The sequence below is a fragment of the Psammomys obesus genome, unplaced genomic scaffold (genome assembly GCF_907164565.1).
Source record: "Psammomys obesus unplaced genomic scaffold, mPsaObe1.curated_primary_1811, whole genome shotgun sequence".
NCBI lineage: Eukaryota > Metazoa > Chordata > Mammalia > Rodentia > Muridae > Psammomys > Psammomys obesus.
This window is the reverse complement of record NW_026596085.1, coordinates 7,250,718-7,275,600: the sequence shown is the minus strand read 5'-3', so window position 1 is coordinate 7,275,600 and position 24,883 is coordinate 7,250,718. Positions and strand designations below refer to the sequence as shown.

General features: G+C 47.4%; 1 protein-coding gene across 3 annotated transcripts in view; it reads right to left on the bottom strand.

Moving 5' to 3' along the window:
- The window catches only part of Prickle1 (prickle planar cell polarity protein 1), a 90,728-nt gene that overhangs the window by 9,786 nt on the left and 56,059 nt on the right, over window positions 1-24,883 (bottom strand). For all 3 annotated transcript variants that reach the window (XM_055627097.1, XM_055627098.1, XM_055627099.1), the window contains exons 2-3: window positions 2,050-2,239; window positions 404-517 (exon numbers count right to left, since the gene is read on the bottom strand). In XM_055627097.1, coding sequence (XP_055483072.1) covers window positions 404-517; window positions 2,050-2,181 — 246 coding nt within the window. In that variant the 5' untranslated portion in view covers window positions 2,182-2,239. The remainder of the gene's footprint in view (window positions 1-403; window positions 518-2,049; window positions 2,240-24,883) is intronic.

Sequence of the window (24,883 nt, the reverse complement as noted above, 5' to 3'; positions counted from 1 at the left end):
TCTGTAAACAGGACAAACCATCTGATGGAGATGGGTGTGGCTTACTATTTTGCAAAAGAGATACCACCTTCCTGAGAAGGTTGAAACTGGGTAACTGCCACTTTCTCTCTGTTCTGCAGGCACTCAGGCCGTCAATCCAGAAGGACCTGGAAGTGCCTACCCTGCACGTGCAAAGCAAAAGGTCCTGATAATTGGTGGGTGGCTGAAAACTATCAGAAATAACCTTTGTAAGGGGGAGCTTCCTGCTTCGGAGCTCTCTTAAAATAAGGAAAAGCTGTAGTCTTGGGGTGCGTCTTAAGAAGGGCCAACGAGAGGCCTACCCAGTGAAGAGATTTCGAAAAGGTCCCTTGACGCTTCCTGTTTATTTTCTTTTCACTAATGAGCTTTCCTCCTGTTACTCTACCTCGTTATCATGCGGCGGCAACTGGTACAGAAGCTGCTTGATCCGGTGCTTCTCTCCGGGGCTGTTGACATAAGGGACCTTCTCCTCTGGCAAGCACGCGAAGTACAGCTGGATCTGTGGGAGCAGCGCGAGGTGGCGTCAGCGCATGGAGGGAAGGTCTGGGCTGCCCGGCTTTACCTTTCTCTCCTTGCAGGATTTGGCCTCCTGCAGCTAATGAGGGGACCAGCTGAGCCGACTCAGCAGCCGTGCAAACCCAAACCTGCGTCTGCTAGCATCCTCTCGCATCCAGCTGCTAAATTGCTCCTCAGGAATGCAATTTGTAGTGACAATTAAGGGCATCATAAATTATGTGCTATCAAATGTGCGCATTTATGGTTACTGTTCCCCAGTCTTGCAGAGGTCAGCTGAGGGATCAAGGGGGAGTGCTGGGTGAATTCTGCAGACGGGCCACACAGGCTGTGTGACAAGAGCCAAGGCCCAGCCTCTAGACACGGTTCTCTCCAGCATGAGCTTTACAGGTTCCCGTGGGTGGTATGTACAATAGCCAGCTCCGGTTCCCCCAGGAAGCAGGCAAAGGGAGCTGCTGAGCTGGTCTTAGCTCGATTTGAAAAGGGGACTTAACCTCATTTTCATGTTTCTGTTGTCTTTTAGGAACATCCCTTGATGGACGCCGCAAAGGACACTGCAATGCTGAGATGGAATCAGTGGCACTCGAGGGAAAGATTAGGGACGCGGGGACTCGCCTGCTAGCGGCAGTTCTGCAGACCCAGACCCACCCGGAGATGTAAGGGAGTCTCTCCGCAAAACCGTTTGTCAAAATTCCACCTCCAAGTGCAACAACCAGCATCCCGTGCTGGTCTAGAAGCTTTCCAGTTACCTGACTCTCACTAGCCACTTAGGGTCTTGACTGTATAAGGATACCTTATCTCAAAGGGGTTCCCTCTCCCCTTCCAAGAAAGGTAATCCACAACCAGACATGGGGCTGGCATCTTTTGTTTTGAAGGATAACTTTGCCTGTGCAAGGTCTACCAAGAATTTTCAGTAGCTTCATCACGAGGAGGTTGGAAAATAAAACAGGCATACAGATCATTTCTACCCTTCCAACGGCGGTAACAAAGAAAGTGCCGCAGTGACGCTTTTCTGATCCCCACTTAGGCCACAGTTACTGGCAGCGCCCTCCTCCATAGAGAAGCAGAATGGAGAACTGTGCTGGGACAGTTCTTTCATTTCCTTTTCTTCTTTCCGAAGCTTTGAAACGGGTAATAGTGGCACACGCCTTTACTTTCAGCACTTGGGAGGCAGAGGAGGGAGGATCTCTGAGTTCTCTTGAGTTGGAGGCAAGCTGGGACTACTTAGTGAGTCCTCATTTTAAAAGACAAACAACACCCTCCCCCAAAACCCCAGTATTGGGGGAAAAAAAATCCAAATCAGGTAAGTTTCTCTTCCTCCCAAGTTCGAACAGAAACACCCATGGTGCCCTGCATTTTATTACTCAGGGCTTTGCTGTGGGGCAATGGGATCCATGAGTGCCAAGACGGAAGCTTCCACTGAGAAACCAAACCAGACCTTAGAAAGCAAAGGCAGCCAGGGAGGAGGGGAAGAGAGCGGAAGTCCCTGGAAAGCAAATCAGAGAAGCCAGTTCCTACCTGCTCTGGCCTCAAGCCTGGTGGCACCCAGGCATACTCTTCCAGCGCACAGCCGGAGTCATCATCTGATGTGGAACTCCTCTGGCACCCGAAGGCCAGTTTGCTCATTTTGGGCTCCATCTCCAAAGGCATAATAAGAATGAAGTTTCAAAACCTGGCTCCTCAGTCACAGGACATCCAATGGCGGTTGCTGTGGGTGACAGAGGAGAAACAAATGTTGAAGAGGAAAATGCTTCTCTACCAAGAGTCACTACCTGCAAGCCCAGTGCCACTCAAACAATTAGGGAGTGACATCCCGTCTTACCCAGCTCAGTACCAGAGAAAAAGGCCACCAAGATAGTGTTGTCGGTTGCCTTTAGAGGATGCTTCCTGCTCATGATTTACTTGGCAAGGAAAGTGCTCTGCTGGCTAATTTACCTACAAATGAAATTCCGTGAGGTCTTAAGGGTTTAGAAAGAAGTGTTGGGAACCAGTCTCTCTGCCTCTTACCCACCATAAGCTACCCAGAAAGATGGTGGCAGAGACCCTGCCCCATCCTCCACATTTCCTAAGACAGGCCAGTGTAGGCTGCTAAGAATGGATCCCCTAAGCCACAACCGCAGTGTAGACTTTAATCCCTAGCACCAAACCTGACTTTCACACAGACTAGTCAACCAACAGTAAAGGAGTACAGAAGCCAGCAGGCCCCCATGTCACAATAAAGTCCAGCCTGGTGACTTGATGTTTAATCTCACCTATCAACCAACATTTAGGAATGCTTATTGGGTGTGAAATGGAACCAATCCACTATTGTTCAAAGTGAGGTGTTAAACCTCAGAAAAAGGACACTAACTGTGTCAAGATGCTGCTCCTGACCCCAGCTTTGTTAGCTCTGTCTATTCCCTCTGTCTTCTAGTTCTTAAAAATCACCCCTCACACATAAGGCACTAAGAAAGAAAACGAGAACCTCCAAGACTCCAATATAAAGAAAATTGTGATTAGTCCAGTGTCCAGTTGCTTTGGAGAAAGAAGGACTCAAGGACAGCAGATGACTTGTATAAAGGTCAAGGCCTAATCCTTCTGATTTAGCAAATGCCCTCACTGGCTCACACTTATGGGAGAGGGTGAAATCTTAACCAGTCCCAGCCCGAGGTGATGTGGTCCAGTAGTTCTCAATGCATCACTAAAGAGCTAAGTCTTGTTGGGTGGGGTGTGGGGGTGGCTATCAAAATTTAGTTTAGGTTTTTTTTTTTTTTTTTTTAAATAGAAATCCAAGGACATTTTACACTTCACGCTTTGAACAGCTCACAAAGGGCTAGGGTTAAAAGAGCACCTGCCTTGTGGCTTCTGTTGTTCCCGAAGGAGAAAACGTGACTCAGCAGATACTGTCACCCTGCTAGTGAACTGGGCTTTCATCCACCCCGGCAGAAGGGAAGGCGGCCTCATTTCCGACGCCTAGGGAGGCTGTCACCTTCTGACCCAGTCATTTCACACAGGTGCAGACCATTCTCGGCTTAGGAAAGGCTCTCCAAACAGAGGTGCATTCCTCTACCCCCTCAATAAAAGGGGACGTGTAAATGAAAGTCAGAAAACAGACTTGGGTCTTTCCCTTTTGCCCTGAAAGACCCGCCCCCAAGTGTCAAAAGAAGAGGATAGAGATTAAGACTTTAATTAGTAACTCACTGACTCTCACCAGGAGAACTGGTACTTTCAATGCAATTTAACCTGAATTTTGACATGGGAGCATTGGTCTGGTTGCCAAACCTGGCTGGGGGCTGGGTAGGATGAAAATAATAGAATATAAATATTAAAAAGAACCTAAAAACTAAATGTTATTCTTATTTTAAAAGGAGAAAAATAAAACAAGATACTGCAAGTTATAACAAAACCATGGTTTTTTTCCCCCCTAAGCTTTACTCAACGATGCCAAAGATCTGAGTCTCTGTTTAGAGCTGTGCTCTCTGGAAACGTGGGGTGCATTGTTCTCCTGATGGAGGTGAATGGTGTGAAATGGGACCAACCCCCTCCACTGGTTGTTTGGACATACTGGCCTCAGTTTAAGCCTCAGACTCTCACAGGTTCATTCCAGCCTCTTGGACTTATTTCTTGACAACATGAAGGGTACCAAAATTTTAGGCAAACAAGAGAATCATTTTCATACCAACGGCAGTTTCCGGTTTTACTGGCAGTGTGGCCAGCTTGCTTGCCACTATTAGCGTTACAATATTTAAATGCTACACAAAGAAAGAAGTGTAAACTGGGAGTTGTCTCAGTCCTCACATACTGAGCCTCAGGGCCAGCTGTCCAGAGCATGGAGTTTAGGAGCCTTGGAGCCAGACCCATCTGGAGGTTGGCAGAGCTAGAATACTTTTCCAGGGGTTATCCTGGGAGTATTCCGTGCAACCCAAGCCATACAAGTGCGAACATTTCCACTTCCCTCCTTTGTCTTTTCCCACTCCCTTCTTGAAAACTAGCTAGCTACTTTCACCGTTTAAGAAGATGGAGGACTTCTCAATCATCATATAATTGTCAAGAGAAGATCTGATGCTTTCTTCTGGCTTCCTTGGGAGCCAGGTGAAGGCGCAGTGTACAGACGCACATGCAGGCAAAACACACATACGCATACAATTTTACAAGACAAAATTAAAAAAGTGGCAAGCGACATTTTGTCGGGAGCCAGGACTTTGAGTGAAGGTAGCCCGTGCGACGGGAATGCTTCCAAGCTCCCTTGCTTCCTTAGTGACAGCTTGTGTGTAAATTACAGGACTGAGCCTGTGGCTGGTGACTTGTTTTCATTTTGAGCCCAGTGCAAACTGCACACACTTCTTATATGGAGAGACAGCAGACAGAATTCATCTGGGTGACCTAGACACCCGCCATTCACCTGGAATGAGGGGACACTGGGGTTATCCCCAGCACAAGGAGCAAGAGTCCAGGGTTCTAGTCTTTGACCTTTGATGTTCTAAGGCCTGTCAAGCTTTCTGGGGTGTCTTCCTCAAGCTGTCATGTTTGTTTGTTTGTTTTTCTTTTTTGTTGTTTTCAAGACAGGGTCTTGTAGCTCAGGCTGTCCTGGAATTCGCTATGTGGCCTCAACTCAAACTCACAGAGATCCACCTGCCTCTGCCCCTGCCCTGCCTTCTAAGAGTTGGGGCCAAAGTTATGCACCACTGTGCCTGGCTCGCCACTACCATGTTTTGATTCCCACCGTGCCTGCCTGTTATTAAGTAGCTTTACCTTTCTGCCCCACAACCAACAACTCTGAAAGCTTTACAAATCTATCTTCAGTATTTTGTGAAAGTATGAACTGCTTGCATTATAGCAAAGGCCTGTGTCCCTCTGTCAGCACAGGAGTTGCTGAGGCTTTCAGGACATGAAGGTGTCAGTCAGCCTAGACAGCCCCTTTACTCTCCCCCCTCCCCCTTCTAGTTTGGTCATTTGCCATCACTTTATTTTCTTTTCCACATAGGATGGCTAAGGGTTAGTGTTCTGACTGACCCTGAGTTGTGAAAATCAGCCCTGGCTTTTGTTTTTTCTGGATCAGTGGCTCTCAATCCTCTTGACGCTGTGACCCTTTAATACAGTTCCTCATGTTGTGGGGACCCCCAACCGCAAAATTATTTTGTTCCTACTTCATAACTGTCATTTTGCTACTGTTATGAATTATAACGCAAATATCTGATGTGCAGGATGTCTAATATACGACCAACACCTGTGGGGGTCGTAAGCCACAGGTTTGAGAACTGCTGCTCTAGAGCGTTTTCTAAGGCAGCAGCAGTATAGCAAGTTCAGAGGCAGCAGTGAAAAAGATGGCTTTCCTAGGAGACAGATTCTCCCAAAGAATGGTACCTCATCAGACTGCCAAAAACCATACCTGGCAGGCAGGGTACTTTAACCTTGACACCATAGGCAACGGAGAAGAACAAACGATGCCACGGGTTATTTCTGGGTTTCTAAGAAGAGCGACATTGAAAATTATGGCCAGGAAAGAGGAAAAAAAGCCTGGGAGGGACACCTATTTCCTAAGGAAGCCGACCCAGCATGTCTTGGGAGAGGAAAGCAAAACAAGCTAGCAGGAAAGAGGGAAGTGAGTTGAAGCTAGAGTTTTGAGATGCTATAGTTGAAAGAAGGGAGGGCAACTTAGAAGGGGAGTCAGGAGCCTCGGGAGTTTCTAATTGTGCTGCGGTTTTTATTAGTCATCATTTTCTTGGACCAACTCACCAAATCACCTCAAAAATCATGCAAATATAAAATAACTGCCGGGGGGACTGGAGAGACAGCTCAGCAGTTAAGAGCACTGAGCAGACCCAGGTTCAATTCCCAGCACCCCCTATGGCAGCTCACAACTGCCTGTAACTCCTGTTCCAAGAGATCCCTGGCATCAGGTAGACACGCACATGCGTGTGCGTGCAGGCAAAATGCCCATACATATTAAATCAATCCTTATAACGACTGTCCATGTTTTCATGACTGTGAAGTCCAGGATTATATTCCTAATTGTCAGTATCTCCCAATAAAGTTCCAGCTAGCTGCTAAGGGAAGGTTGCCATGGTAGTGCAGGGTCCTTAAGAGACTCTGATTACCTGAACAGACACTGATCTGCTGAGTCATCGGGCTGAACTCCCCTAGTCGTCTCCCTGCTGCTCGGTGCCACACACGTGAACAGCGTCTCTTTGTTCATCTGCTTGTTAACGAGACCTCAGTGCACCCAGGAAGTCCCCCCACGAGCCTTACTCAGAACTACTCTAATCCTTCCAGGCTAAATGTACAGGTCAACTAAGGGTAACCAAGAGCAAACATGGCAGAGCACAGGTCCTGCGCACTCTGTCCTCAAAACACCAATTAGAACACAGCTTTATGGAAATACACATTTCCTTGCCTGTGATGTCCTTAACTTAAAGTGAACCCAGAGTAAGCAAAAGCGTTGGAATCAAGATTTGAATTTCTCAGCCACACACACAATGTCATAATTTCTTTAAAGTTTTCACACACCTCAAGAACACTCTATGCCTGCTGCCTGCTTGAGACAAAAGCCGCTGCTAACACAGCCCAGGTCAGCTTCATTTGTGCTGGAACGCTACCCTCAACAGAGCTCTGAGAAGGCTGCTAATGCCACTTCCCTTTTGAAAGTACTTCACAGCAGCAATCGATGGCATTTGGGCATTTGCCACTGGGTATTTTCCAGGTAAACGTCCGTCCCATTTGCCCGTTTTCCCAGCTGTTATGTGCCACCAGATACCAAAATACTACGCAGTTTTTCCGAGAGGGAACGCGGAGCTCTTCGACAGCCTTCTAACTTCACTCACAAATAACATTCCAGGACAGCAAGAGGCGGCTTAACAAAAGGAGGAAATTCCGTGACAGGGCCCGGTTCCTTGTCAGAGAGACACTTCTGGAGAGACCTGCCCTTGCATATTGTGGCAAAGCCATGTCTACCGACGTCTACCAAGACCGTCATTTTCCACAGAGGGAGACACATTTTCTCAAAACTGTGTTCCCGTCGATCTCTGACTTTTTTTTTTTTTTTAATTTCTATTTTCGGCAGCGGCCCAAGGAAACGGCGGCCAGACCTGACTCCAATGTACACACAGACTCGGGTTTCACCCCGTCACCTGTTGGCTCCAGAACAACATCCCCTTTGTGAAACTTACAGCTCTCCCGAAACGCGTTTCCCGAGAAAACGCTTCCATTAAAGCACGCGAGAAGAGTCGAGTTGTGAAAACAATCCACTCCGCACACCGCCCGCTTTAGCCACACGCGGACTGAAAAGATGGGCTGGGAGAAAGGATGTCACCGTCTCCGGGGGCCGCGCAGACCTCGGAGCAGGCTGGGTCCTGCGCGCAGGCGGCGGCGGCTCTGGCCGCGAGGGGGCGCCTCGCCCCGGTCTGTCCGGAGCCGGGGCTCCCCACACCCGGCCCGCGGTGTCCGCCCGGCGCCCGCACCCAGCCAGCACCGCGCACTGCCGCGCCCGGCGAGCCCGATCCCCCCCGGGTCCCAGGGCGCACGGGCCCGTGGCGCTGCTCCGCGCGGCTCTCCGGGGCCACCGGTCGCTTTCCAGGAACTGTCACGCTGACCGTCCGTCCCCTGGCAGGTGTCCACCCCGCCCGCCCGCGCACGGCCTTCCTGGAAAACTTACCCAGACGCCGGAGCACCGCCGCCCGCCGCGCTCCATCCCCGGCGGCGGCGCAGGACTGTGGCCCGCGCGCCGCGCACGGCCCTGCCAGCTCCTGCAAACTTCCCCCCGCCCGCAGGTGCACGCGCGCGGCCACGGGCGCAGGGGAGTGTGCAAGGGGGCGGTGCCGAGCCTCGAACTCACGGTGCCGAGCCTCGAACTCACGGCCCCTCGCGGTGGGCTGGGCAGGCGCTGGGGCCCCGTCGTTACACCCCCGGCCCCACAGGGCTACGGCTTACGCAAACCATCTCCATGCTGTTCATAACAATGCCAGCAAATGGCGTGTTTAACCCAGTTCTCACTCGAAAGGGCTCATTAACATACGAATTCTCCCCCTCCCCTTAAGACTTCCTTGTATTTAAATAATTCCTGCGGCTTTAAAGCCGGAGATTTATTTATTTATTTTATAGGTAAATAACAGCAAAAGCAAAGGAGTCAGGCCCAAGAGGCACTTAAGTAGCTAGTTAAGAGTTGTTGTTTTTTTTTTTTAAACTGGTTATCCTTGAAACACAAGAAAATGCCCCACTCACGTTCATGTTAATCTTGTTTCTGTGCTATTTATAGGGGCTCTAAGAGGGGAGGAATTTGGTTGGCTTCAGCTGTCTACAGAAAGGGCTCAGAGAAACAAAAGCTGGACCTCAAAGCCAGCCCAGGAAGCAGCGGCAATTAGTAACGATCATTGGCAATTAGTAATCGGGAGAAGTCCACATTCTCCTGCGCTACAAGCTGTAGTCCGGATGACAGCTTTATCAGGTGAGGGGAGGCCATGATAAGGGGAGAGGAACAAGCCTCGGTGTCCCAACCTCCCTAAAATGCTGACGAACAGACGCGCCTTGACTGCCTCAAGTTTCTACTTTAAAGGACGATTTTGTGACAAATACTTATTTATATAGAGGACAATAGCCTATTGTGACAGTGATTTAAAAATACACAGCTTGCCAAAAATAGATCCCTCAAATAAACAGTTGTGTGATTGAGTTCTGTAATCTCTGGGGCAGAGCAAGGCGGTGGAGGGCAAGCTGGGTAAAAAAGTTTGTTTGTTTGTTTGTTTTTGTTTAAATGACAGAGACCAAAAGGTCCTGACTCTGTTCTTAGATTAGTTTGGAAACACTAGTTCAGACATCACAGACCATTATTTGCGATTCAAGTCTACTCAAGCTTTGCAGTAAGCAGGCACCTCTGGCCCGAGGGCATGGGAATTTGGGAAAACCTCTGACGGGCCCACTTTCCCCGTTGATCTGTGAAATTCACCAGTGATCGCTGTATCCGAGTCACACTGCTCCTTCCCTCGTGAGATTTTGTTTTATGCTATTATTTTACTTTCGGACAGGGTTTTCCATTCAGTCTAGGCTGGCTTCTGACTTGCCGTGTGCCCTAGCAGGGCCTCCTAAGTGCTGAAATTATCAGAGCTGCGCCCACCACTCCTGTCTTAAATTTCCCCTTTGCTACTTAATTCTCTGAGCTTCTGGGGAAAGACATCAGCAAAAGGCATCCATAGAACAAATTGCAACCAGTTATTGATATACAGAACCCTCTAAACTGACCTGTCAGTAAAATACAGATTATATGCGGCCAGGCTGACCCTTTTCACAAGGGCTCTTAAAGGAGAGCTAGCTTCACACTGAATGTTGAAAAGCACAAACACTCCCAACTACATCCTGCAGTGAGGCTTCTCAGTATAAAATGTAGCCACAGTGGGCATGCTACAAGGTAACTACTTGTAAATACCGTTTGCCACATTTCCAACAGGTACTGTCAATTTGTCTATTGTGTTTCTGCCAACGAAGCAGTTTGGGGACAGTTAGAAACTTCCTACTGACTTTCAATCTGAATGAAACACTTTCCTCAGGTCTGAGAGGCGGCACTACAGTCTACAGTGAATTTATGCAGGCAGAGAGCAATGGTCCCAGCTGGCATCCTTTTGTTTCAGCCAGGTAGAATATTCAGTAGTTTGCAGATCACACTTTAGGGGGCTGAGAAAGGAAACTCAAAAATTCTCAGGGCTTAGCTTCCTCCATCCTGATCTCTATTCCACAGTCCCTTCCACTGAGAACCTCCCCCCTCCTTTGGCCTCACTCAGCCCTTAACACGGAGTGCCTATTTAGTCATTGCCTTATTGTCTTCTCTTCTGTGGGAACTTCTGGAGTTCACTACTGTGTTCTCAGTGGGTGCCCTCCACATTGGGGAACAGTGTGGCGAGCCTGCCCTAAGTGAACAAATGGCCTTCACATGTCCACACCTTATCCAAGTAACTCCATTTCTAAGCTTAAAGCATTGTCCTAAGAATGGAGTTGTTTTAGGAAAACAAATGTGGCCAGGGCAGAGAAACAAAGGGCTACTATTTTGTCAAATGCCAGATTAGCCTTGTCTGGTAGAAAGAGATAAAGCCCTGGGCGTGAGCAAACCTCGGTGTTGGCGCTCTACAGTGACCTTGGTCTCTTTTGTGAACGAACACTCTTCCCTGGGCTGGGGAGGTGACTCACTGGGTAAAGTGCAAGCATGAAGACCAGAATTGGGATTCTAGCATCCAAGTAAAAAGTCAGTGGTGGCTGTGCACATCTGTAACTGTAACATCTATGCCTGAGGCTGTAAGAGAGACAGGTGGGTCCTAGGAGTTCAGTACCCAGCCAGTCTGGTTAAGACCTCAAGCTCCAGGTCCAGTGGGAGGAGGGCCCTGTCTCAAAAGTAACATAGACAGCCATACAGGAAGACAGCCAGTGTTGACTGAGCCTCCTCATGGTCGTGCATGGCTGAGCACACCTTCTCTCTCTCTCTCTCTCTCTCTCTCTCTCTCTCTCTCTCTCTCACACACACACACACACACAGAAGCAAACTGTGGACTTCTTTCTTAGCATTAAGGCTGTATTGCCTTAACTTCTTAGCTATTTTAAAGGCGTTGATAATGGAATGCCAGTGATCAGGATGAGTACATTCTCATTAAAACTCTTTTAAAATCAGGAGACAGGGATAACTGGCTCCAGGATTCATTGTACTGGCTCATTCGCCTTACTCTGAGAGGCAGCTGACAAACAAGGATGGTTTTTGTCTTCAGTGGGGGGATGGGGTAGGACAGCAGTTGGGTTTTCACGATGTACAGGGTCCCCAAAATCATCCATTTATAGAATCACCCAGGATTCTTGTTCAGACCAATGAGCCAAACGCTGGAGGAATAACTTTACTAAGCTGTCTTATTCCTGCGAGTTGGTACCAAATGCCTCTGTTGTGGCCTGGGTGACCACAGAGCATTTGGAAGTTCTTAGTCCCATTAGCTGAGTCTGCTCCACCCCAGGGAAGGCAGGTGGCAAGGTCTTTCTGGAGTAAGGGGCATTATGGAGGCTTATGATAAGTTTCAGCTTCACGAGGTCTCCAATTACTCCCTTTACCCTTTGATTATATTTAAAGCATCATGATTAGAGAGCACCATCCCATTGTATTTATGACTTGAACCCTCCAGGGACCCATCTCCCCCACCTCAGCGAGCGGGGTGGGTGGGGGGCATCTTCACTTCAAAGTACCCTGGTCCACAGGGTTTATAGTTAGGAGGCTAAAGGCCTATCCTCTCCTCTGGTACTTGGCAACACTAGGATAGATCACTTATCTAAGGCTAGCCCTCATGACAATGAGCATCGTATCTCTAAAATGCCTGTGTTGGGGTTACGTCAATTTTAAAACCTCTGGGGTAGACAAACAAACCATTTTTTCAAGTCAAACAGATCTTTTGACATAGAAACAGATAAGAGTGACGTAGCTCTCAGGAAGTCCATCCACGGACCCAGCTTCTTCTGTGTCAAGCTGCCTGCTCCCAGCATTCCAGTAGCTCTGGTGATTCTTAATCTAAGGGTTTGATTGCTGATTGTGGCACTCCCACCAGATAGGGGCTCAGGGCGGTGCTGTCTCCAGAGCTCAGCGCAAGCCTGGTGAAGAATGCAGATCTGTGGTACTCACCTGATGTTTGCTCAGGTTAACACCTAGTGAAGACCAGCAGCCACATGGGCTCTTGCTCTACCTTTCACTCCCAACTACCCTCAGGCATTCTTTTCACACCCCGAAGATAGGTTGGACAAACAAACTTGGCTCCAGCACAACTGAGAAAGTTGCCTCAGAGTCTGACCTTCAGTGTCCTCAGTTTCTTCACGTCTGGGGTTTTAATACATCTCTAAATTTCACTATTTAAAAGCTACCAACATGGAAAGAAATGAAGGAGAAATCTCCTAAAACTCATCAAAAGGGATGTACAATGGCTCATTATCCAAGATGTATTCAGACATTATGACCACAGTGTTTAACTGGGAACTTACAACACACACACACACACACACACACACACACACACACACACACACAGCAAAATATTGACAGGATATAAAGAGCAAAATGCTAATATGCTTTGGGGGGGGAGGAGACCCATTTGAAACTACCATTTTTAAGATTATATTTATAAAATAAACATGACATCAAGAGGGGACCAAGAAGAGTGAAGGCAGAGCTGTCCCCGCAGAACCATCAATCAGGAGTGAGTACCTGAGGGACACTGAAGTAGGAACAGGTTAAACCATCAAAGGCTGAAGAAAGAACAAAAGACAGCTTTGGGGAGTGGGAAGTACTAGAAAGTGTGGCCAAAGGCAGACCCGGGGTGTGAATGGCTGGGGAGACACCCACTGGCTCACTTCAGTTATTCCGAGTCAGTGGGGAGCCACAGACACTTCAGTAGAAAAGAGTGCTATAAACTATCCATGTGTTAGACAGGGCCGGGAGCCCAGAACAGCACCACAGCAGTCAAGAGGGGGAGCAGCAGGGCCTCACCTGAGGAGGGTGTTCTGGTGGGGGTGGGGCAGGGCAAAAGACTGGACTATAACTCTACCTGCCCAGTACCCAGGGTTGGGGATACAGGGGTGAGGGGTGCCTGGCGTCCCGAAGTGAGTCAATACACTGCCATAGCTTGTTGTGAGAGGGGCTGAAGTTTAGCCCTGACACAGGAGAGACTGCAACAGGAGAGACAGAGAATGCAAGGCAACCAGGCACTAAGCTTAAATGTTCTCATTTAGTAATCACCTTTAAAACATAATGCTTAGGTGCTGGAGAGATGGCTCAGTGGTTAAGAGCACTGGCTGCTCTTGCAGAGGACCCCGGTTCTATTCCCAGCACCCAGGTGGTAGCTAACAGCTATCTGCAATTCTGGACCCAGGGGCTCTCACCACCTTTTCTGACCTCTGAGGGTACCAGAGCTGTGGGTGGTGCACATACATACAGGCTTTACATACATAGAGTAAAACATTGATATATATATATAAAACATGTATGTATAAATATATATATATGTATACATAAATACATTATAATGCTTACATATCTCAGGGTAAAGAGCTCAAACTCATCACTCTGAAATTAGATGGACCCAGGATCTTTATTAGCAAATTCTATGAACATGACCTACCCAACTGAGTACCAGTGCAGAGGCCCGGATGGCGCTGGGAGCGGGGCAGTGTGGTGGTGGTCATGGTCTGCAGGCCAGCTGTATTTAAATGACATGGCGACGGGATAGCGCTTGGTGGCCAATTTTAGCTGATAGAATGTTTGGTTCACGTGCTACTTGCTCCACCCAGTTTTGTGTATCACCTGCTTCTCTTGGCTATTTAAGACCCCCGCCCGCTAAGAGAGTTGAAAATGTAGGCAGACCAGTTTTGAACATTGAGACTGGGTGCTGTAACTAACCAGCTCGTTATTTTTTTCTAGAGGGGCATCAGCGAAGGACTATTTCAAGCAGTCAGAAGCCTCTTGCCAAGAAGGAAAAGGCCAGCTGAACATTCTGTACCATTTCTTTATCTTATCTAAGATCCCAAGGCCCTTTCTGCAACAATGGGAGTATAAGGAATGATCTCACACTGGAGACTGGCTTACCAGCTGTGGCTCTCCTGACGCTCTCAGCTCACACACGGTCTTTGACCAAGTTGTTGGGCATTTCCTTTCTCCCCCGTGCCCATCTGGACCTTCAGGGTATGTCATGCATTAAGACTATGCGAGGTCCTGGTACTTTTGATGATCTCTGGCTGGGTCCATCAAATGTGCCGGTTGGCACACATGAGTACTTGCGGAGTGGGAATGACTTGCCTGCTCTGGTTTGAGCCTCCACAGGCTGACTTGGGGCCTGGCACACTCCGTACTCATATGTACCTTAGTAATATCCTGCTGTTCTTTATTTGGACTTTTAAGTAAAAGTGAGTGCTCGGGTATGGCTCACTGATAGAGATCCTGCTTAATATGTGTGAGGCTCTTGGTTCAATCCCCAGCACAAAAAGAGGGGGAGGAAGAAGGAAAGGAAGAGGAGAAGGAAAGGGAACAGGAAGAGTAAGAGGGTGAAGAAAGGAGGAAGAGGAGGTGGATGAGGAGGAAGAGGACAAGGAAAGTTGGGCCAGTAAGAGGGCTCATTAGGTACCATCACTCCTTAGGTACAAGGCTGACAACCTGAGTTCAATCCTTGGATCCCAAATGATGACAGAAAAGATGGGGCTCCAGAGAAAAGAGTTGTTCTCTGACCTACACAGACACCATAAGTAAATAAACTTAAAAAAAAAAATTACACCAATTAATTTGAGGTTCAATGTATAGGTTTTTGGTGTGTGAGAAACAGTGTCTCGCTGTGCAGCTCGGGTGCCTGGAACGTTCTGTAGAACCCAGGATGGCCTCAAACTTGCAGCAATCCCGATCTTACTCTCCCTCGTACTCAGATTACAAGGGTGATATATCATACCTGGCTTCAACGTTCTAGTTTTAATATTTAGAGGAAATTAATTTTTGTTGTGGCTTGTGGGAGCCAAAATGAACTAAACTAATGGGCTAATCTTGGTTTCTAATCCATAGAGCCCAAAGCCGTACCCCCCTCATTCATCCCATATTCCTGGGGTGGGCGTGGCACTCTGAGGATGAGCAAGATCATTCACAGCAGTCTGGAGCCTTCTGAGCTCCGGCTACATCCTAGTAGCCTACGCTTGTCAGTTACATCCAAGTTACATCTCTTTTCTGGCATTTCCAGGCAAGGGAACTGCTCTGAGCCCAGGGACTGGTGGCAAGCCTGTGCCCACAGCAAGGCCCTGTGCCTGCTGTCTGCCCTGCAGTCCCTGTGCCTGGAGACAAGAGCAAACAGCGTCCTGCGCCCGTGTTCATTCTCCTTCACGTGACATCACATTCTAACTTTACAATCTCTTTTCTTGGATTTTTCCCCTTCACACTTCCATGGGCAGGAAAGAAGGCCTTTCATTTGCAGTCCACGATATCCCCCAAGTCACCTGTCACTTGTCACTCCTCCTCTTTGCCTCTAAAATGGGTGGCTCGCAGTCCTGCAAGGCTGCTTCATGACTCTGCCATGTCTTCCACCTCATAGCCTTGGTAACTCCTACTTCAAGTCTGAATGCAAAACAGCCCAGGAGGCTGGCATGCTGAGCCCACACTCCCTCCCACACCCCACTAGTCCCAGGCCTTATTCAGGCCAGGCCCTCCTGGTTGTTGTTGGTGGTGGTTTTTGTTTGTTTTTGTTTTTGTTTGTTTCCTGTCAGAAGTTCTATGGCCTAGAGTGGAGAGTTTAGCTTGTTTTTAAAACTCTGCTTTATTTGGGATGTTTAGGCCTCAACCTCTCATCCAACTTCCCAACTCTACATAGGAGAGAAAAGGTTAGTAGGGAGAGAGGCCCCTTCACTTCTCCTGGCTGTTCAGGGCTGAAGGGTCTTTTAGGGTCAATACCAAGCTCTGTCTACAGCAGAGGCAGCCAGCAGTCTCCTTCATGCCGCTGCCCTCCAAAGTGTTTCTCTCCGTCTGTCTGCTCCAAACCACCTCACCATCTCCAGTCTCTCCAAACTGCCACATGCCACATGCCAACATCACAAGCCACACACCTCTCTCTGGGCTCCCATATTTATAGTCTCAGTGTCCTAGACCACGCCCCTCTCTGTGCCATACTTCAGAGGCCGTGACCCGCTGGCAAAAGCCAGCCCCAGCCCCCACACAAGACAACTAACAGGTGTGGACAAAATATCACCCTTGGGATTAAAACAAAAACGTATTTACATAACATACAAAGAACGCAAAACTTCCATTACCCTAGCTAGAGTGACAAAGTTCCCTTCCTACATCTGTACACCCACAGAATAGCCCAGAGGCTCCGTGGGCCACTTGGAACCCATCTACACCAGTGAGAGTATACCTCAAGGGTGTTTTGGTTGATATTAATTGGATATACATATATGTAACACACAGAGATATAACATGCACGTACACATGTACATATACACGCTGGGGACTGAATTGACCACGTGCAGAAGGCATCTACACAGAAAGAAAAGGGGCTTTGGAAGAAAAAGGTGGCTACGCGGTTTTCACGATGTTCAGCGTGGAGACGCTGTTTGTCGGGTGCAGAAGCAGGGTCCGGGCTGACCTGGAAGTTCAGACATCACCCACACCCTTTGGAGAGAAGGAGTTTTTCCTTGCGGTGTCCCTAGAAGGTCTGGCACAGGGCTTTCCTGCCAGGTCCTACAGGTTTGAGACTTAGAGGCAATGGTAGAATCAGTATAGAACGGGGCATCAAAGATGTGTTAGAACTGGAGTTATTTTGGGGCGTCTCATGTGGTGTCGCTATCTTGGTGATATATTGGGCAAGAACCCAAGAGTGTCAAATGAACCCCACGTTACTAATATGAGAGCTTTGCCTCATGAAGAAGCACTGAGGGAAGGGGATCTTACTTTCCACTTTGAACAGAGAAGAAAAGGAAAGAATGTTATTCAAAAGTATCAGCTAGTTAGCAGAGAAGCCAGGATCTGAGTCTGCATCCAGGCTTATCCTGCTGAGTACTGTATTATTTGTCTCTAAAGCAGTGTTTGTTTTTCAGGACAGTCTATTATACAGCTCTGGCTGGCCCAGAATTCTCTACTGTAGACGAGGCTGGCCTCCTGCTCACTGGGATCTGCCTGTCCCTGCCTCCTGAATATGGGGAAAAGTTGTGTGCCACAATGGCCGGCACACAGAGCTGAGACTCAGCTAAACAAAAATAAAAATAAAAAGCTTGCCTCCCCAAACTTTCCCCTCAGCAGTAGCACTAGAATCCGGAAGGGAAGTCTGCAAATCTGAATGCCAGGTTATTTCAGCCACTAATAAAGCACCGGTCGTCAGCCTCCTTTAGGGCAACTCACTCACGATGTATTGCTTTGCTGACCTGCAGAGCCAAACATTCGTGTAGCTCAGAGGCACATTCATGAGGAGCACCCCCCTGACTCTGGAGATCCCTTAGCTGAAGTTGACTGTGCCGCTCCAGTCTCGCACACACACATCTGATTGTCCTAACTCAGCACCACCGCCTTATTGAGCTCTTTGCAGGACAGGCGCTCTGCTGCCCCTTCATCGCAGCATCCTAGAGTGCAGTCAGCAGCTCGCTGACCACCTCCTCAATTCAAAGCCAAGAGTTTGCAGAGCGAGGGACAGGCCTCAAGATCTGTTCCACTGAGACTCTGTGTAACCCATTCTACCACCTCTCACGTGACATCCCAAAGCCAAAGACACTAAAATAGCGCAGCCATTGTAAACTTGTCAAAGAAAACTGATGACAGTTCAAGTCATAGGACCTTAATGCTTAAAAAAAAAAAAAAAATTGACCAACATTCTTCAGTCGTGACAATTAAAAAAAAAGAGGGGGAAGAAAGCAGCAGGAGAATGGGTGTCTGGCGGTGCCTGCAGGAGATTCTGCTGACATGCTGCTCAACAAAAAATTCTGCACAGGAGCTTAAACAAAGGGGGTCCATGAGGACTGGGAATGAAGGCTCATGGGGAATTCACTTCCTTCCACACACACTCCGGTGGCAGCTTAAAACTGCCTACCACGTTGCTGATCGAATGGACTAGGCTACACTGCTGTGACCAATCATTTCTGAGGCTTTTATTAGCCTCCATACCGTATGATCTCATAGGATCCCAGGAACCTCTGAAATGCTCCGTCTTGTATGAGGGTGGGAGGCGTTATTTTGGGATCAGATCTAGGCTTCACCTGTGCTAGGCGAGTGCTCTACCCCTGAGCTACCTCACCAGCCTTCTACTTCTGGGGAGTGTGTGTCCAAAGAGGACAGAGCGATGGACTGAGGAGTGACAGGAACGTATAGGATGGTTTTTATGCCATATGCCAGGCTGCATTTTAGGATGTAAAGTGATGTACATTTTTTTTTTTTAAAGGATCTGACAAAATGGTTAAACCTGGGGGGGGGGGGGAAGCTCCCACTCAAAAAATAAAAAAAGCCAGGGTTGGAAAAATAGCTCAAGCAGTGAAGCACTGGCTCTGAAAGCATGAAGACCTAAGTTAGATTCCCCAGAGCCCACTTTTTAAAAGCAGAACAGAGGCACCCTGCTTAAAATCCCATTGCCTGGGTAAGGCAATAAAGAAGTCCCTGAGGCTCACTGGCTAGCCAGCCTCAGTATCCTGGCAAGCAGGGAGAGACCTAATTTCAATAAAGCAAGGTGGTCAGCAACTGAAACCCAAGATTGACCTCTGACCTCTAAACACATACACTTATGTACATATGTACCCATTCCCATAGGTATCTGTGTGCAGATGAACGTGTGCATATATGCATTCATTCATGCACAAAAGAAATAAATACATATATACATATATACATATATATATATATATATATATTTTTTTTTTTTTTTTTTTTTCTTTAAGGACCAGATAGCTACATAAGCAGTGCCAAACATCTTGCTGTTCCAGGATCCTTCAGAATGACACATGCCTGATCCTTAAGGATGCCTTTCAAGAAGTGTACTATATTTTTAATACAGTCAGGCAAATTAAATTCTGCTACTATGTGCCGTTCCATTCCTGGTGCTTCGTAAGAGTCCTCAAGGAAAGGAAACACGATGATCATACGCACAAAATGCTGGGGATGCTCGTGCTATAGAACAATAACTTTATGATGGGAATACATGGAGCAAAGCGATTCTAAACACCCATGAGTACTGGCATTCCCGGGAGCAATGGGGAGAGAGCAGGCGGGGTCTGTGCCATGCTATCTGCATCGGCCTTCTGCAGGTTTGGCTCTGCAGCTCTCGCTGGAGGTTCGTGGAGGCAGACTTTAGTTTAGTTTCTGTTGTTATTTTGTGCATATGGACGTTCTGCATCAAGTGCCCACAGAGGTCCAAGAAGGGTGCAGGATCCCTGGTACTGGAGTTACAGCCAATTGTGACCCCCCCCCCGCCCCCCATGTGGATGCTGAGAATTGAACCTGGGTCCTCTGGAAGAGCAGTGCTCTAACCACTGAGGAGAAATCACACCAGCTCCCCACCCCAAGTTTTTTAGGGTCGAGGAACCAGCAGTTAATGTAGAGGATGGCCTGGGAATGATGGATATTTGGTTTTGTTTGTTTGTTTTTCTTTTAAGGTGTTTTTTTGTTTGTTTGTTTGTTTCATTTTGGATGATTCTCAAATGGGAACTACAGGCTCTAGGGTCCTTCTTAGGTATGATCCTTAAAAAACAAAAAACAAAAAACATTTACTTTTCTGTTCTCTACTTCCAACTACCAGGGACCCACACTTCACACTGGAATGTGCTTTTCGGGAGGGGCTCAGACGTGTCTCCTCTCTGTCCTTCCTTCCCTGGGAGGCTTTTGAGAGTTTTCTGATCTAGCTTCCACAGCTTCCTAATGCAAACCAGGCTAAGGGAAGCGGCAGACCCAAAATCCACATGTTGCTTCGGTTTGCTTTTCTGAAGCAAAATTCAGTTTATAAGGAGGCTACGCAGACTTCGCAGTTACACTGAAATTAAAGATGGTTTAAAAGGTTCTTAGCCCCAGTACTGGCCATCTTGTAATATTTTAAACCATAAACTGAAACATATGATTATGATGAACTCTGATTCTACTTAAAAGCAAACAGAAGATGTTAAACCTGTGGGTAATGGTAAACTAAATTATTTTTGACTTATGGGGCAATCTGAACATTTTCACCTAGGCCAAAGATAAGAGCCACAATAAAAATTCATTTTAAGCATCCCGGTGTGAAATCAGGACTCCTGCAGTCCTGCATAAATTATTCAGAACTTTTATGGCCCAATTCAGCTGTCAAAGAGAAGGGCCTTGACAACACCTCAGCTGTTACTTACGCAGTGAAGACTCAGCTCCCTTACTCCCACCTGGGAAGGGCATGTCCAGACTTCCCTCAAACCGGTTTATACAAGAGAAAAGGTTCTTTTGAGTGGTGAGTAGTAAAGAGATTAAGACACACTAAAAAAATCCCTGGAATTTCCCCCCAAACAGAATATCTCAACGCTTATCTAACACAGGCCGCCACACTAAGCCATTAGAAGAGAAGTCTATCTACACACCTACACACACACACACACACACACACACACACACACACAAAAGTAGGGGCCGCTGAGCTGGAGTGTAATCCCAACACCCAGGAGGCTGAGGCAGGAGGATTATTGTGAGCTCCAGTCTAATCTCAGGTATGTGGCAAGTTCCAGACTAGCCTAGACTACAGAATGAGACTTGAGAGGCAGAGGCAGGTGGTATCTCTGTGAGTTCGAGGCCAGCCTGGTCTACAGTGTGAGATCCAGGACAGCCAGGCCTACCCTGAGAAAAGGAACCCTGTCCTGAAAAACCAAACAAATGCCAGCCATCAAAACAAAGCAATGACACCACCAAGCCCCAAACGCTTCTCCACAAAAAGACCAACTGCGGGTTTTAGAAGTTCTAAAGGTTAACGAATGACAGTGGAACACCAGCTTCTTAAATGGAGGAGACAAGATTATCAGGGAAAGCAGGATTTGTGGGGGAAATGTCACAGAACAGGGGGGACAATTAGAGAGCTTTGCATGCACAGTCCTTGGAGGTAGGCCCGCCCCCAGACCTGTCCCATTGGGCCAGAGACGAAATGGGGCGGGCCATCTCACTCATCTTCGTCCAAATGCCTTTCTCAAGTGGACGTCGGCCTCTCCTTTAGTGGGTTAGGACAACTGCTCTTCTGAAGTGGCCTGTGGTATTGGTTTTAATACACAGAACCTTTGAAAACCATATATAGCTTTCCCAAAATGTTTGCAAAAAGAGGTTTGAAAAGAAAACGTGAACTGAGAAAATTTAGAAATCAGCCATTTCATCATCTAATATCCAAGCCTACCAATTTGGAGACAGGCAATGCTTAATTTTACTTATGCAGTTTCTGCGATTTTGACACATTTCTTTTGCACAAAGCTCCATTTCTGACAGCTCCCTTAAATCACTTTTCAATTTTATTTTTACTTCTCTCTTCTAGAAACACAGCCATCATGTATAGCTAAGCTCTGTTGATTAACTTTGAAGCTTCCGCTTAGCTCCATTTTTTTCAACATCAAAAGTTTTTATTTTATTTTATTTTTTGATTGCTGTAAACCTTTGGCTTTAGCTCAGTTGGATTAAAAAATATATATTTAAAGCATTTCGGTTAATTCTTCCATGACCCCAGTATGTCCTGTTTTTCTACAGAGCCCTTAGAGTTTCCACAAGCAAAATAAAGGGCTAGCTCCTTCCTTTCTTTTCCCTTCCTTCTTTCTACACAGCCTGGACTCCGGCTTCTGAGATGGTGCAGTCTTCCCATCCTCCTAAGTAGCTGAGACTACAGGCACACCCCATAACTCCGCTTTGAGGCAAGCAAGCGCTGCCTCGGAGGGTATACATGAACCACTGTCCCGCTGAGGAGGGCTGATGGATGTGAAGGCTTGTGGGGCAGCTGCTGTCCCGTTGACTGTAGAGTCTTCATTAATGTCTCAACATTTGGACCACCTGTCATTTGGGGGCGGGGAGGGACTGTTTGGCGAAAATACTAAGGAGATCAAGTTATACACACAAAGCAAAAAGCAGATAAAACTCGTGACCTTACACCGAGGGGAGCGGCAGCTTTTGAACCTTCTGTCGGGAGACCACGCCCCAATCCCAGCAAATTGACCACTGACAAATGAGACCATCTGGTTATAATTCTACTTCTTCCTCCTTACTGTTACAGTCTTTCTTGGCCTTTCTTCTTAGACCAGTCGGCAGCTCTTCCCTTGCTCGGCCCTCTGGCTTGTTTTATTGCATGTAATACTTTTTTGAGCTATTATTATCCTATTACTGTAAGGAAGACTATCCTGAAAGAACTAACCTCAAATTCCCATCACACCATCTTTGAAGGCAGAACCGCACAAGCCAACGGCATGGCCTACATGATGCTGACTGACGTTTTCAAAGCCACGGCGTCTGTGTCGGTTGACTGCCTCGATCAGAAGATAACTGCAGCCAGGCAAGTGCCAGGCTAGCCGTAAGCTTAGAGCTGGCTTCACTCACTAGGCTGACGGGATTAGACCTATTGGAGGCTACATGGCAGGCTAGGGTTACGGTGCCTGTTCCTATGGTTTCTAATCAAGATAGGAGCCATACTGATGTCAGCCTCATTTGACTCAACCCACCAGTTTGTTAAGTTAGCTCTGGATAAACAAATGATAATGAGAACTCATTTTAGTAATGACTGAAGCACAGTTGTTACATTTCTTTTTTTTCCTTTTTGAAGGATATATTCCCCAGGTGGTGGTGGCACACACCTTTCATCCCAGCACTTGGGAGGCGGAGGCCAGTGTGGTTTACAGGACAGTCAGGACAGTGTCAGGACAGTCAGGGCCACACAGAGAAACCTTGTATATACAAACACATATATACCAATATATACACAAATTGATATATACATATTGCTACGTATATAAACATTATCATACATATTGGTATATATACATAGAAACATATACACCAATATATCTATATGTGTATATTTTATACATATGCGTGCTCCATCTTCATGCAACCCAGAAGAGGGAATTAGATCCCAGATGGTTGTTAGCCACCGTGTAGTTGCTGGGACTTGAACTCAGGACCTCTGGAAGAACAGTCAAGTGCTCTTAAACCACTGAGCTATCTTTCTAAACCCTAGTTTTTAATAGTTCTTTCTTTCTTTCCTTTCTCTCCTCTCTCTCTTCTTTCTTTCTTTCTGGCTGTCCTGGAACCCACAATGTAGACCAGGTTAGGTTCAAACTCACAGAGCTACGCCTTCCTCCACCTCCCAAATGCTGGGATTAAAGGTGAGCACCATCACACCTGGTTACATTATTACACTTCTAAGAACTCATGAATATGATCTTTCATAATGGTCACAGTGGAAAATGAAAAGTACTAGTAATCTGAGGAAGAAGGAGGGAACAGGGAAGGGGGAAGAGTGTTGACCCAACACTATGTATCTTTGCACAGGATTTTCCGCGCTCATGCTGCCTGAAGGCACAGTGAACCTTATTACACAGCAACAACCCAGGCAGCCACTCCCCTGTTAGAGTGTACTGTACTTCCTGGACATTTTGGCCTAAAATTCTAGTGGGTCTGAATCATGCATAAGGTGATTAACACAAACGAGCCATTGTTCGGTGGAAAAAGAAAAAAGCAAGTGGTAGCAAATGTGTATTCTCTCCTGCAGTACTACCCTCTGCTGCTCTAGCCTAAGTTTTATATATGCGTCTACAGAACGTACTGAATCAGAAAGCGCACCCGCATCCACAGGACTAGGGACAAAGGATAACTTTATGGACAGTGGTCCTTCAGAGCAGTGGTTCTCAACCTGTGGGTCATGACCCCATCTGGAGCCTCATACTGGATATCCTGCATATCAGATATTTACATTACGATTCATAACTAGCGAGATTATGGTTATAAAGCAGCAATGAAATCATTTTGTGGTGTGTGTATGTGTGTGTGTGGGGGGGGTCACCACAACATGAGGAACTGTAATGAAAGGGCTGCAGTGTTAGGAAGGGCGAGAATGACTGTGTTAGAGCTTCAACCACCTGAAGGGACACTTGCTTTAGGCGGAGCATTCAGGAAACATCTCAGAATCGCCTGGTTTCTAACACAGATGGAAGGGGAGGTATCAGACCGAGGGGCTTGGCTTCTGTTCTTGGGAGGCTGTAGTCCTCTGTCCTACTTTTCTGGCAGAGTGAGAAGGACTGGCCTTGGCTGATGCTTCTGTTTCTGCCACTAACTGGTCAGAAGACCTCTCCTCTCTGGATTTGTGTTTCTAATCTGCAAAATGGCAGGTAGATACTCAGGTCTCTCCAGGCTGGGGAGTCCTGGAATTTCCTGAGTTCTTTACGAAACCTAGAATGGAGATCGGTGGATGCAGGAGGAATGCAGGACATGGCTAAAGCCGATCTGCTAGGAACAGAGGGCAGGTGTACACAGGGGAGCTGCAGGGGCGAAGGGCAGGTGTACATGCGTTTGCTGGCTAACATCGACTGCTATACTAGAGGCAACTCCACCCACTCCCCCGGAGTGCAGCCACCTTGCTCTGGTTCCAGTGCAGCCAGCGAAGGGCCTGCAGGCCAGAGTGGCCACACAGGCTCTCTGTCGTGAGAGTTTCCAACTTCAAATGAAGGTTTCATGGCATTTACCCTACATTCTCTGTCTCAGCTGCAGCTCCTTCAGTCTGGAATGGAAAATTCTATTTTGGGAGGTTGTCTAGAGATGCATTTAGGCTCACATGAGGGAAAGCTGGAAGGCGCCCTTGGACACAAAGCATGCAAATACCCAAAGAGCTGCTGGAAAGGCGAAATTAAACCCTTAATTTAAAGCATACTTCAGAATAAGGTTCCAGGAAACTTCAGC